At 36.5% G+C, this 15,160-nt stretch overlaps 1 protein-coding gene across 1 annotated transcript in view; it reads right to left on the bottom strand.

Moving 5' to 3' along the window:
- LOC105749518 (inter-alpha-trypsin inhibitor-like) overlaps positions 1 to 15,160 on the bottom strand; it is an 84,368-nt gene that overhangs the window by 54,081 nt on the left and 15,127 nt on the right. The window contains exon 2 of the mRNA XM_023497760.2: positions 3,757 to 3,948. Coding sequence (XP_023353528.1) covers positions 3,757 to 3,948 — 192 coding nt within the window. The remainder of the gene's footprint in view (positions 1 to 3,756; positions 3,949 to 15,160) is intronic.

Below are 15,160 nucleotides of genomic sequence, written 5' to 3' on the forward strand. Positions count from 1 at the left end.
TGGACAGTGAAGCTTCTCTAACTGGGATGCTAGGATGCATATTAAATTCTTAGGGAAGAACAGCAGGAAGACCCCAGGGACTTGTGATTAGTGAAAAGGATAGCTAGATCTAGAGTCAGAGGATCTCAGTTAAAATTCCAAGTAGCTCCTTAAGGGACCTCAGGCAAGTCTAGGCAACTCATTTATTAAGTATTTATTAGACATCCAACATGTGCCAGGCACTGATTTAAGTGTCAGGTATGAAGAACAGAAAAAAGATAATTCCTGCTCTCAAGGAGTTCACAAGCCAATGAGGGAATCGCTATGCAAATAACTATGTATAAATAATATATAGACAGGATATATTGGTGATCATCTCAGAGGAAAGGCAATAATATTAATGGAGATGGGGAAAGCTTCTTGCAGAAGATATAATTGAAAATGAGAAGGAAGCCATGAAAGTCAAAAGGAAGAAGAGAGAGAATTCCAAACATGGGAGATAGTCAGTGAAAATGCATAGAGTTGGGAGATAGGGTATCTTATGAAAAGAACTGCAAGAAGACCTATATTATCAAATATGGGGAGGGGAGGAAAGTGAAGACTGGAAAGAGAGGAGAAAATCTGGTTATGAAGAGCTTTGAATGCCAAATAAGGATTTTATATTTGATCCCAGAGGGAACCACTGAGTTGATTGATTGATTGGGTGTGGGGTAAGTGGGTGACATGATTAGATCTGGGCTTTTTTTTCCTTTCTTTTTTTCCCTTTATTAAAGCCTTTTATTTTTCAAAACATGTGTGGACAATTCTTCAACATTAGCCCTTGCAAAACCTTGTGTTCCATTTTTTCCCTTCCTTCCCCCACCCTCTCTCTTAGATGGGAAATAATCCAATATATGTTAAACCTTGTAGAAATATATGTTAAATTCAATATAGGCATACATATTTATATAATTTAGAGCTAGGCTTTAAGGAGATCATTATGATAGAGTGAGGAGAGACTTGAGAGAGGGAGAATAACCAGATTTCATTTTTCTTTTTTTCTTTCTTATTTCAGGTATGAACTGATGAGAATTAGCACGAAGGTGATATTGACAGGTTAAGTGACTTGCCCAGGGTCACACAGCTAGGGAGTGTTAAGTGTCTGAGACCAGATTTGAACTCAAGTTCTCCAGATTTCTGGGCTGGTGCTCTATCTGCTGCACCACCTAGCTGCCCGAGTTCATTCTTTTTGAGGGAGATGAGTGTTGAATTTCCTTGAGTGGGGAGATTCTACAAAGAGTTCCAAAAAACTCCACAATCCAAAACGCCCACTCCTTCAAATATATATATATATATATATATATGAAATGTTTCAAAGAACTCTGATATTCAACAAATTGGGAGGTTGAAAGAGAGAGAGGAGTTGAGGATGACATCCAGGTTGCAAGTCTAGTAACTATGGGGTGGGGGCATAAGGATGTGCTTACAAGTAAAAGGAAAGTTCAGAAGAGGGGAAGATTTTGAGGAGAGATAACAAGTTCAGTTTTGGTCAGATATCCAATGGACTACTGGAGATGTGAGACTGGAGATTAGAACTGAATAAACAGATCTAAGAATCATTTGTTAGGGATACTAAATGGATCCTTGGGAGCTGACAAAATCACCAAACTCAGCAGTATAGAGGGTTAAGAGAATGCCCAGGATAGAGCCTTGGGGGATTCCTTTAATAGATGCAACTTGGACGAAGATCAAGTAAAAGAAATTGAGAAGGCAAAACAGGTAGGAAATGAACCAAAATTGAGCAGAACCATGAAAATCGAGAAAGAAGAGAGCATAGAGTAAAAGGAAAATGATTGTGACAATATCAAAAGCTATAGAGAAGTGAGTAAGGATAAGGCTTGAGATTTGTCATTTAAGAGATCATTAGTAACTGGCAGTTTCATTTGTATGATGAGGCCCAATGCCAGACTTCAGAATTAGGAAGAGCTTGAGAAGTAAGAAAGCAAAGACATTGGTTATTGGCAGCCTTCTTGAGATAATTAGCTCTGAAAGATTGAAGAGATATACATCCTTATGATGATAGCTAGTAGACATGCATGGATTATAACAAGTCACTTTTTCTCTCTGGGACTCAAGTTTCCTCATCAATAAAACAAGAAGGTTGAATTAGGTGACTTTGAGGTTATTTCCAAGTCAAAGTCTATATAATGCTATGAAAACTTAAGAGTCCTGAATTATAATGACTTGTTCTTAGCATTTGACCACATCCTTGCCCTTGTTGGAAATCATTCTTTGATTCCCCACCCACAAAAGTCTGTCTGACACAATGCAGGGGAAAGAATGGTGAATTTGAATATTAATTCTGTCTCCACTATTTATCACCCATGTGAATTTGAACAAGTCACCTCACCTTTCTTGGATTCAGTTTTATTATTTGTAATTAATATTAAAGAAATTATACAAGATGACCACTGAAGTCCATTCCAGTTTTATGTTTCTGCACGTGACAGTTTGGTAAGGAAGCCACACAACGGTCTCTTAGAAAACCATCTTGCAAGAAGAGAAATTGCTCATGGCTAATGCAGAAAAAGGGTTTGCATGACTTCATATGTATAATCGACATCATATTGCTTGTCTTCTAAAAGGGTGGAAGAGTGGTTGGAGGGAGGGAAAGAATGTGGAACTCAAATTTTTAAAAAATGAATGCCAATTTTTTTTACATGTAATTGGGAAATATTTAATAAAAAATAAAATATGTATTTAAAAATTAAGGAAAAAGAAAAGTTGCTGCTAGAATCAAAAATCTTCTGAAATTCCCTGCCTCCTTCCTCCAACATATCTGAATCCTACCCATTTTAAAGACCTGATTCAAGTTCTGCCTCCTGCATTGAGACTTTGACATGAATTCCAATCCATATTGAACTCTTTCTTCTCTAAAGGCATATGTTGGTAGTGGCTGGAACTCTCCAGGCTTGTAAGAACTAATTATTTCATTTTTATTGCTAGCATTTACAACCCTTAAATCAGCAAACAGAACAAGTTAGGACTTAATTGATTTTTTTAAACTGCCTAGACTTAAGAAAATGATGGGGGAAATAATAATAAAGATTAAATTTAAAAGTGTATTGTGCATACATTTTTTCAGTAGGTTGGAAAACATTTAAGGCAAACCCCTCCCTAAAGCCACACCTTCCTTGCTTTTGACATATTACAGATTACTTTGTAATATCTGCTTTGTTTTTATGTATTTATGTATTTATGTCCTGTGCCCCCAAGGAGATTGCAAATTCCTTTAAGGAAATTTTCATTTGTATTCTTTAGATCATAGCACAGTTGCTAAGTTTATAGTAGGTGGTCAATACATTTATGCCAAACTGAACTATGTCTAGATGGTGATCAGGTGTTTACTTGCCCTATAGTCTGAGGGGTGAGACAAAGAGAATCTGCACTCTGTTTATTTCTAATAGATGAAGAGGGGAACAGCAGTGCTGCCTGTCACTAATGGACACAATTCTAATTGGAGCATGGGAATTTATGGAACCTCCTTTGCCTGAGAGCAACAAAGAATGCTACCAAATCATCATACGATTTAGAATTACAATGGATGTTAGAAATAAATTTGTACAAAAATCTTACATCCCAAATAAGGAAGCTGAGGCCTAAAGAGATAGCTTGTGCAACATCATCAAAGCTATAATGTCAGATTATGTTTGCATACCTGGGCTTTAGAAAATTGCGACCATGATGTACCCAAGGAAGAAGAAGAGAGATAGATGATAGATAAGAGTTTCCACTTACCATCATCAGGATAGAGCTTTTCTCCTAAGGTAGAACAGTGCCTCATACATTCCATATCAGTTAGAAAGCGGTTCTCATTTCCCCCTGCACCCTTGTACACGAATGGATGACATCGGTCTGTTGTTCGATTGTAGTAGAGTCGATACCCGAGCATAACTCCCATTTCTCCTTCATCTTTTGGTAGATTGCACTCTGTGAGGGACACACAGAAGGGACACAATGATTTAAGGCTAATCATTTTCCGAAAATTATACAGTTGTAAATACTGCAAAGGACTTTAGCATTCATCTGATTGGCAACATGGTATAATTGATAAGACATGGTAGTTGGAGTCAGGAGACTTAAGTTTGAATCCTGACTCAGACACTATATGAACATATAAAAATCTCAACCCCTTAGAGCCTCAGCTTCTTTATTTTTTAAATTAAGATAATGCTTCTACTTCTTATCTTAAAGTAATAAAAACCATGCTTTGCAGATCTTAAAGTACTATACAAATGTGAGTTATTTTATCTCATTTAGCCATTCATTTTGTAGATAAGGAAACAAGAGGAGAAAAGCTATAACTTGGAACTTGCACAGCTTTCCTTGGATTGAGACATTGTAATCATTAAAACAGGCTGAAGATTGTTACATTAGACAGTGCTCTAATACTTGATTATCAGTAAAACTACTCAATAATTTATACTTTGTCAGAATCATACAATCGCTCAAATATGGCATCACTTTTTCCAAAGCATGGCTATGTTTCTGTAGTGGGAAAAACTCTGGTGACTAAGGGAGATGCTGTAAAAACAATGATGATGGCAAAAGTTTGCATTCATATAATACTTCCAAGCTTATAAATACTTCACACATATTGTCTCCTTTGATTCGGGGAAAAGATCATCATCCTTAGAAAACTGAGATTTAAAGGGGTGAAATTTTCTAAATAAGGTAGCATAGCTAATTAAATAAAAGAGCATCTGAATCCAACAAAGCCAAAGGCAAATTCCATTGAAAAATGCCAGGTCATCTCCAAATACTTGCTTTTCCTTCCTCTTAATTAAAAGACTATTTTGCTCATTAATAACACAATAATAGTTTGTTAATAGTACAAATGTATCATCCCTTCTATATGCAATATTGTAATATGAAACACAATTCTTGCCTTAAAGGAGTTTACTATCTAGACTATAAAATTATTATTTTTTTGCCTATCTTCTAGAGTAATCTCAGAATTGGAAGGGATAGATACAAAGAAGGAGATTAGATATAAGCTAATAGCAGAGAGTGCTTAGGCCTTTAGGAAAGAGAGAGAAGGGCACCAATATGACCAGGTCATAGTAGGCTGATTGCACAATCATTAGCTTGCCATGAGGTATCAATACTCTGCCACCTGCTCCATTAGGATTGGAACAAAAGAAACTCATGAAGCAGATCCTGTGCTTCCCTACTGGTTCAGTGAATTAGAGATATGACTTTTTTCCACTATGGCACAGCAACAGAATGCTTATTACCTGTTTGAATTCCTCGTCATTTATATAAAACATATATATTATGAATAGAAACCCTACTCATTCCTAATTTAGTGCCTGATTATGGTAGTTTCTCTTGTCCATCTGACTTTAGGGAAGTCAGTATATAATTACAAATTTTTTTTAAACTTTCACTTTTTAGAGTAGACAAGAAGAAACTCTAAGCCCACAACTTTATGGAATTGGATTCAGATCAATTTTTTGGTTTATTTAAAAGGAGATGTCTCGGCGATCTCACCACACTGACACCCTTCATGTCTTAGATCCTTTGTAGGTTGAAGATCAAGGTTAGAACCCAGAAACCAGAGACAAACACTTTCTCTTCCTACTCCAAAGCTAACAGAGGTGGTTTCTCAGGCTTATATATCCATAACCACTGCTAGCCTTAGGAGTCTTGGTCCCAGGTTCTGGCAACCTCTGCTGTCAGGTGCTTGGTGGTGGAGGTGGGGGCAGAGGTGGTGGGAGAAGAAGATATTTTTGTCATTTCACAGTAGCTTTAAACACCAGTTACTTTTGTGTCATATTTAGATGAACTTAAAAGTCAAAACCATGACTCACTTGAAATCCTGAATTGCTCTAAATGCTCTGGGTCCCTGTCTGGGACTATTATGAATAGTATATTTACATGATGTGAGGTAAAGACCATGTAGGTCACACCAAACAAACATTTTGGGGATCACCTCTCTTTTTGTAAAACTGCAAATTTAAATGATAAATGTAGTTTGATCTTTTAAAATTTCAAACAGGAGAAGAGAGAGCATTGGGAGATGCGAAGATTTTGTCTTGTCTTTTTCATTCATTGATATTCAATGATGAAACGGGAAGAAAAAGGGAAAGAAAAGTTGTAAGTAAAAATTTTCTGTAGGAAACAAGGAAACAAAGTGAAACCAGGTTGTCGTCTGGGAATCTTATATGCCATATGTATCCAGGAGACATGACTTTACTTGAGGGCATACTCATTTGAAAAATATTTCCTTCCCAACCTCAATCTCACCACTAAGACCAGCCCTTCTATCCTATTCATGTTTTCTGGCCTGTTCCCTTCATGCAGTAGCCCACATGCCATGATTTTCCTTCACCTCTTTCCCTCTAAAAATGCCCATTTCTTGATGTATACTATTTTGAACTAGGTGCTAGGAAGGACAGATTTCTAAGTTCTCTTCTGGCTTTAAATCCTACAATTTTATGGGAAATCCTATGAGCTCAATAAATGAGTTTATACAAATGTGTGAGTGATGACTGGGCAATTTCATGTTGGGGATAGGGGAGGGATGCACAATTTTAATAGTGTAAAGAACTCCCAGATAAGGTCAATACAGGCCAATAACTTCTCCACCAATTATAGTCTTCAAGAGTTAGTAAACAGCATTCAACAACAACTCAATTGAATGTTGCTTGATAAGAAGTATACTTGATAACTCCAAGGAATGAAATAGTGGGACTTAAGAAAATATGACAAAGTAGTGAGAAGAGATATTTTGGGGAAGATGGTTTCCTCCCACTCCTTAATCATCTCTATTTGACTTATACATAAGGATAGATCCGATCACAATCTGTAAGTAGTATTTACTTTAACTTGTCATTTCAACAAATATATATTAAGTGCTTCCTATATATGCTTCCTATATACAAAGTATGATGCTATACTAACAATATATGAAGAAAAAGGGATATAGTCCTCCTCAATGAACTTTTATTCTACCAGTATAACAGGAGAATGCTCCAGAGACAATTTACTTAGATTTTTATCAAAAACATTTGATAAAGTCTCTCATATTATTGAGTATAAAATATTGAAAAATGTAGACTCTATGATTGTACAATTCAGTGTAATTGGAAGTCTTTGGATGGATGGACATGAAGAATACTCATTAAAGATTTGATTTCAACTGGGAAGGAAGTTTCTATTGTAGTGCTCCAGGGATATGTGTTTGTGACCTTATATTTTAACATTTCTATCAATGGTTTGGTTTGAACCTAAGCCTTTGAATGGGCTTTGAAGTATATTTTACGTTGAATTGCAAATTCAAAGAAGTAGCTTAAGTGCTGCTGGAGCTTGGGTGAGAGCTTAGCTTAATTAAAGTGCTCGATTTGTGTTCAAAGATAAAAGAATAGATTATGTGCTTATCAACTTAGCAAAAGACATAAAACTTGGAGAACTAATGCACTAGATGATAGAATGAATCTGACAACACAGAATGTTGAGTCAAATCTAATCAGACAAAATTTAAAAGAGATTAATGTTGTCTTATTCTTGGGTTAAAAAAATCAGGACTAAAAAGAAGTGCATTTACAAAAGACCTAAAGGTTATAGTGGACTAAAAACTCATTGAATCTATAAGATATGGCATCTAGTCTTCCCCAAATAATGTCAGTTTAGGCTTCATTAGGTGAAGCATTGTTTCCAAGGATAAGGGAGGTGATAATGGTCTATTTGTTCCTCCTTCATAGCACTGTATTCACTGGGTTTCATATTTCAGGAAGGACTTTGGTAAATTGCAGAATATCCAAGAAGGACAACCAAGATAGTGAAAGTCCTGAGATCATGCCATATGAGAATTTATTAGAGGAACTGGGGATGATTTATGTGGAGAAGAAAATAAACGAGGATATGAGAATTATGATCAAGTATATGTGGGGAAAAAAGAATCAGACTTAATTAGATTCTTAGAGCCCAGAATTAGGAAGCACATATGAAAGTTACAAAGAGGCAAATTTAAGTTTGATATAAGGAAAAGCTTGCTAGAAATCAGATCTATTCTTTAATGGAATAGATAGTGGGTTCTTTCTTATTAGAGGTCTTCAGACAAAAGCTCAATCAGTGCATATTGAGTATGTTATGAAAGAGGATTGTATTCAGGTACAGAGTAGACTAGAAGGGCCTCTGATGTCCCTTCTAACTCATATATTGTACTTCTGTAACCTTCAATAGGAGCTTAGTTTAGTGTGGAGGAAAAAAATTAAATCATGGGATGTACATAAATAAAAAGCTAGAATCAAGGATTAAGGGCAAGGTTTGGAAATTTGTCTCCAGTCACTCTGCCAAAGTAAATGTTGGTCTACTCCTTACTTCCTCCACTATCAATACCCTCCCAATAAGTAACAATAATGTTATATTGCCTGGTCTGAAAGCATTAAAACATTTAAATTGGCTGCTATCAGAAGTGTGTTGCCAAATACTTGCCAAAGATTGAATACATTTAAACAATGCTACACACAGTTCTCAGGGGCTGTGTTCTCTGTCTTGTTTCAGTAGTTATGAAAACTATCACATACAGTTGATATTGGGCAGATAAGAAGCCTTTTTCCAAAGCTACAAAAGAATCTGTCTCTTTTAAGGTACAGTTAAAACTATTGGGGAGAAAGGAAGACCTAATGTTTAAGTTAGCCTATTTTAAACCAATCATGTTGTGCTTATTCCAGGGATTCTGGATGGTATAGCAGCATCAGAGGATCTGGGTTCAAATTTCTCCAATGTAGTTTACTGCTTGTGTGCTCTTTGGCAAGGCACTTAATTTCCCTGGAGCTCACTTTCCTCATCTGTAAAATGGGGGGGAGGGGGAGAACAGGTTGAACTACATGGTCTCTGAGGTCTCCATCCAGCTTGAAATTTCTGATCCTTTCTAATCTCTAGGGCTCTTCACTTAAACCTGGCTTCTCTTAATAAATGCCCACTTGAAAAAAAGTCCTCCGTTTTGGATAAAGATAGAATTCAATATTTAGTTGTCTAAAATAGGCACAGAAAATTCATAGGTACAAAATACAACCACCAGAATGTTCTGTCCAAAAAGGGGGAAAGAATGGAAACACTGATGGGAAAGCAAAGGGTAGTGTTCCCCTTAAGGACATGAGAGCTATTTGTGGGTACATCAAACATTCAGCATTAGGGACATCTGGGGAGAGTGGCTGCTAACTCCTATCCTCAGCTGAAAACTTGGCTATAAACAGTAGCACTGGCTTTTTGGTTTGCTCCCTCTGTCCCTTTATAACCATGCCAAAGTACTCAGACATGGCAAGTATAGTGATTTTCTGATGCATGGCTATTATTTTGTTTCCATATACAGACCACCTGAATTCCTTGCATTTAATTTACAGGCACCACTGGATGCTCTTCATTGTTTCTCAGAAATTGTATAATCCCAGGGTTACCCCTTGGAATCTCTCTGTACCACATGCCTCTGGAACACCCACTTTTCTCTGTATAAACCAAACTCTGTGACTCATTCTTTACTCTAAACAACCAATGACTCTTTTCTTTGACATACTGTCATTTTTCAGGATGTGAACATTGGTTGCCCATGACAAAAAGCTATTAGGTACCTGGAATGTTGATTCCCTAACTCTTCTGACAACATATATCTTATGGTATTGGGAAGGAAGATTAAATGACATGCTTGAATATTTGGGTTCTGATCCCAGTTCTGACAAGTGACCTCTGGAAAGTTGATTCATGTTTTTGTGTTTTATTTTCCATCTATAAAATGGTGATGTTAATACTTAACTTGTTTTGAGGATCAAGTGAGATAGTCAATCCTCAAATAGCATGAATTCAAGGCACTTCCACCATCCTGTTTGCTCTCCTATGGATAATCTTCCATTTATTGGGTGGCTAAATGAGAGAGAGGATAAAATGCTGGACTTGCAGCCAGGAAGACCTGAGTTTTAATCCTGCCTCAAACACTTATTAGTTATTGGAGGTCATATGACCTGTTTCAACCATTGAGTTTTCTTTTTCTATTTCATGGGTACCTTTGGATCTAAAGACACCTCCGCTACTAGAGGAGCTCCTGACCCATGTTCCTAATTTTTGTTCCCCAATAGAATAAAGGAAACATTTTGCTTTTAATCTGTGTGAGCTCTTTGGGATTTTGGAAGTTAACAGAGGTTGAAAAATCTCTGTGATTCTTGGGCCATTTGTTATCAGAGTTGAAAGGATCAAATGAGCTAATATGTAGAATACTATATAAACCTTAAAATCTTGCTAGCTATACCTACTTTTTTCTGAATTAAGGTACCTGAAACTGAACACAATATTGTAGATGTGGTCTGACTAGGGAATAAATATAGCAAGATTTTCGCCTTCTTAGACTGATTTGGGCTTTAGGAATATTAATTTAGTAGCTATATACAATGCAGGTACACTCCTTCCTATCTTTCCATATCCCTTTTGTGTATTATTACTTTCTTTCATTAGAAAATAAGCCTCTTGGGGCTTTAAAAGAAAACTACCTTTAGAAGGTGAGAGATCAAGATCCAACAAAAGGAACTCAAAAGGATCAGATAAATCAGTGGAAGGAAAACCAGGAAAAAATAACTTTATGGAAGACAAAAAAGGAGAGAATAGCTAGAAGGAGGAGATAGGCTGATAGCATTAGCATTAGTAATTGCAGGAGAGTTAATTAAAAGGAATGCTGAATAAAAGTAATTGAATTTAGCAGTTTAGAGATCATTTATAATCTTGGAGAAAGCAATTTTGTTAGGATGAAAACCAACAAGCTAGACTGAAAACAAAATGGCAGCATATTTGTAAGCAGCAAGGGAAGTCACTAGTGACAATAGATAAAAGGATAAAAGAAGATTTGACAAAAAAAGAAAGAGACAAACATACAGTTTGAGACAAAGAAAGAGACAGAGACAGTGATAAAGATATAAAGAAACAGAAAGAGATTAGAGAGAAGAGTCCTGTTATACTCAGGGTGGAGAAGATGGCCTCTGTAGTTCTTTCCAAATTGGAGCTTCTGTGATTCTAAGTTCCTTAAGAGCAAAGACTATGTCTTTTCTGTTATTACTTAGAATATGGTCAACTACAAAGAGCCCTGGCTTTGGAATAAAAGGAATTGTTTCAAATCCTGCCTTTGCAGGATTTGTATAATCTTAACAAGTGACAATTTCTCTGGGCTTCAGTTTGCTCATATATAAAATGAGACAGTTGAACTACATAGCCTGTAAAATCCCTTTCAACTTTAAATAAATGATCTTATCTCAATATGTCCTATATTATAGGTATTCAACACATAATTGTTGAATAAAAGAATAAATTTGATAGAATGATATTCTATTCATTCTTTTGGTTTCCACAGTTGGGAGGTAGTCCTACCTAGAAACAAAACTTGATTCTTGATATTACTTCCTTCATGTGTCTATGATTCGTAGTGTGGATAGGGGTGGAGGTGGGGTGGAGTTCACTTTATATAGAATTCTTTTAGTCAGTTTTGCACATATTAATTTAACATAAAATGACCATTTCAGCTCACCACATATTTCAGGTACATATTACATTTGTAAGGTGGTAATTTAACTGAAAAGCCAGAGACATGCTAAACCTCAAGTATTGTTTGCTGAAAACATGAGTAGTCAACAATTTCATTTCAGACCAAAATAATGATGACTAATGAGATTAAATCTCAATATCCTCATCTTGAAAATGAGAGATTTGTATTAAATACATCACTATAAATTGTTTTGTTTAAAATTCTATATTCTGTCCTATTTTGGGGAAAACTTTTGAGAATCAATTTGCTACAACAGGGTACTTGCAGACCTGGTATGTGAACAAACACTAAACAAATCATTCCATCTTTCTGGGTCTCAGCACCATAGTTGATTGACGAACAAGGAAAGACATTTCATAGGGAATAGATGGACTAGCCTAATGGTTTTAACATAATATTAAAGGCTCTATATTCTTGCCCAAATTGGTCCTGGTGCATGTGAGTAAACAGGTTAAATGTAGTGGAAATTTTGTATGAGACAAGCTGCTACTTTCTTCTGTAGTGTACCCCAACTTATTCTATATCTGCCTTCTTTTTTTGAACTGCTGGGTCTGCCTCTATTTCATGAATCCTTTGTGGTCCACTGGATTTATTTGCTCTATAAGATTTTTGGCTTGACCAAGCACTACATTCTATTTATTCTTTCATATCATCCCTTGGAATACATCCTTTTACCCCTAAGCAAGCTCTGTCCCTCTAGGTCTGCTGATTTCTAGTAATCATTGGTATGTGCCTGCCTTATCACTATATCTGAATGCTGAATGCTTCTATCTCTGCGACCTTGGCAAGTCACTTCCTGCTACTATTTGACCTTGGGCAAGTAACTGATTCTGCTGCTATTTGAACTTGAGCAAGGCCCTTCTTTTTAGGTCTCAACTTTTTGTAGCTTAAAACAAAGGGGTTGATCTGAATTATTATTAAGATTCCTTCTAATGTGAAATCCCATAAGACTATGCACTTGTAGCTGCTGGGGATTCACTAATTTTGTCATATTAAAACAAACAAAAGCAAAGCCTTGTCTTTGATTCAGATAATAGTAAAGCTGACTATCACCCTGTGGACTCCTATACTGGGTGCTCTACCTAGAATTATGGCTCAGACTGCTATTTCACCAAAGAATTGCCAGTATTTTGGGGAGCTTTCTGACCTTATGGGAGGCAAATACTTCATGAAGTTAAAGAAGAAATATGATCAATAATCTCTGCCACATAAGCATTACAATGATCCCATAAACCTAGTTCCTACAATAGCAATTCTAGTGGGCCAGCTCTACTGATTGAGCAGGTCTAACTGAATTCTGAAATAGTTTCTGAAAATAAACTATTTGTAATGGTTCTTTCGATTCTCTGCTCTCCTCTTGGAATCTTTATTTAACGGAGCAAGGGTAAGAAGTGGGGCTCCTGCTATTCTTGCAGAGTCCTGAAATCTATTAGTATTTGTGATTTGTAACCTCTATCTTTCATAGTCACCTCACTGGACCAGTGAGAGATCACCAAACTAGATATGATCTACTTTACATACAATATGATTTAGATATAGAAAGATGACAAAGGGAAGACACCTTTTTTTATTCATTGCAGTTTGTAGAATGCTGAGTTAGGCCATTTGGTTTGTATAATTCTTTAACTCCTCCAAGATTTTCAGATGTTCATGAAATTTCATATTTTAAGAGTTTCTGGACAAGGGAGAAGCAGTCTATTTTAATATTCTCATCTATTCCCTGTACCTTGTCTGACACTTGGTATTGGTCTAGGCTTATTTTCTAAGATCTGTATGATCACTGGACATCTGGCAAGTCATAAAAGTGTCCATTTCAGAAAGAAGAAGTAGAATTTCTGGAGCATTGAAAAGGATAATCAGAAATATGCATAAATTCCTATAAGACAAACAATAATAACATAATGTCTTAAAAACATGTATTTTTATATGAACCATGTTTTCCACTCTCTGAATCTTCCCTGAAGTTATGTTGTCAGTGACTACCTGGGAGAATTCCAGACTGTCTTGCAATATACTCTGGTAGCCAAAGTAGCATAGAAACGTAAAAACAACCATCATCATCGGGGGAGCCCTTAGGTTTAAAGGATTCATATCTAGCTGTCTTCTTCAATCCTATACAGTTGCCATCTCACTCATTAGACTGGGAACTCCTTAAGATGAGGGACTACATTGTGCTCCTATTTACATCATTAGCCCTTAAAACAGTATTTTGAACATAGTAAGTGCATAATAAGTGCTTTTCTGTTCCTTCATTCACTCACTGTAGAAAACCATTGCATCAATCAAGTATCTGCAAGTAGAGCCTTGGTTTTGTAGAACACCACTGCTATTCTATTCCTTGATTTTCTGCTCTGACAATGCCTCTCTTCAACCTGCTGCAACATCCCAAGATATTTCCATTGATCAATAAAAAAGCAAAAAATATCCACTGGATTTTTTTTTTTGGCTTTACTTTATAGCTTTCGAGGTTCTGGGACACCATAATCAGCATGGCAAAGATCCTGTCATGAACATTGGGATGTGGATCCGCCAGTGGATCCAAAGTGGATCAGCCAGTCCGAAAGGCCTTACTATAGAATATAGACTTTGAAGCCTCTCAGAGTCATTTAAACCTACTCAGATTGGAGCTGCTTGGAGCAGGCACAATAATGACCATACCAAGGCTGTATATTTTGCACTTCAAATTTGCATGACTCTCTCATGAAAAAGAACGTCACTTTCTAATGGGTTCCTATACTTTGCCCATCCTAGCTCATTTCTGTCTCTCTGACTTTCTCCTCTGTCTCTCTCTGAATCTGTCTGTCTGACTTTCTGTCTTCCTGATTCTCTGTCTCTCTGTCTCTGTCTCTTTCCCTCTCCCACCTTAAATTTCCTCCCATCAAGATAATTAGATCATTCTATAACCTACTAGGCAATTCTCTTATAACATAATTCAGTCTACCCAAAACATATCCTTTTTCATGAACCATAATTTCACTCCCTGGTTCTTCCTTGAAATCATTCTATATATGATAGGACCAATATTTACTGGAGTTCTCTTTCCTTCTCTCCCCTCTAATATGTGTTAAGCTAAGTTTTCTCTAAAAGTCTACAAAGCCAAAACTTGATTGGCCTGTAGTGGGGCAAGGTTCAAGAAGTACTTCCTTCAATACAGCTTCTTGGAAGGATTTAGTTGTATGACATAGTTTCCTGATTACTTAAGGGCATAAAAAGCCTATCCATATCGAATTGGGTCCTTCAGATTTGGTAGATTACCGAAGATTGCACAAGTCACCTCACTCTACCCTGCTGGCAAGATGTGTTTCCATATGTAAGTGAGAGGAGATACATCTATCTGAGTTAAGTACCACTGTATCTTGGTTGACTATCCTTTTTATTTTGGGGCTAAGTAAACTACATGTGCCTCATCTCATCCAAACATTAAATTTGAAACTGAACCTGGAGCAGACTGAGTTAAGCCTGTGTCCAGTACAAAGAACCACAATTTCTGCTGTCAGCTACCTGAGAGAGTTATAAATTTTCCAAGCTTATTTACAACATAGTCCATGTACGGCCAAAATGGCACAGAAACATGAAATCAATCATTATTACACTTCCAGGAATCCTTCAGGCTTA

Source organism: Sarcophilus harrisii, chromosome 2, assembly GCF_902635505.1.
Source record: "Sarcophilus harrisii chromosome 2, mSarHar1.11, whole genome shotgun sequence".
Taxonomy (NCBI): domain Eukaryota; kingdom Metazoa; phylum Chordata; class Mammalia; order Dasyuromorphia; family Dasyuridae; genus Sarcophilus; species Sarcophilus harrisii.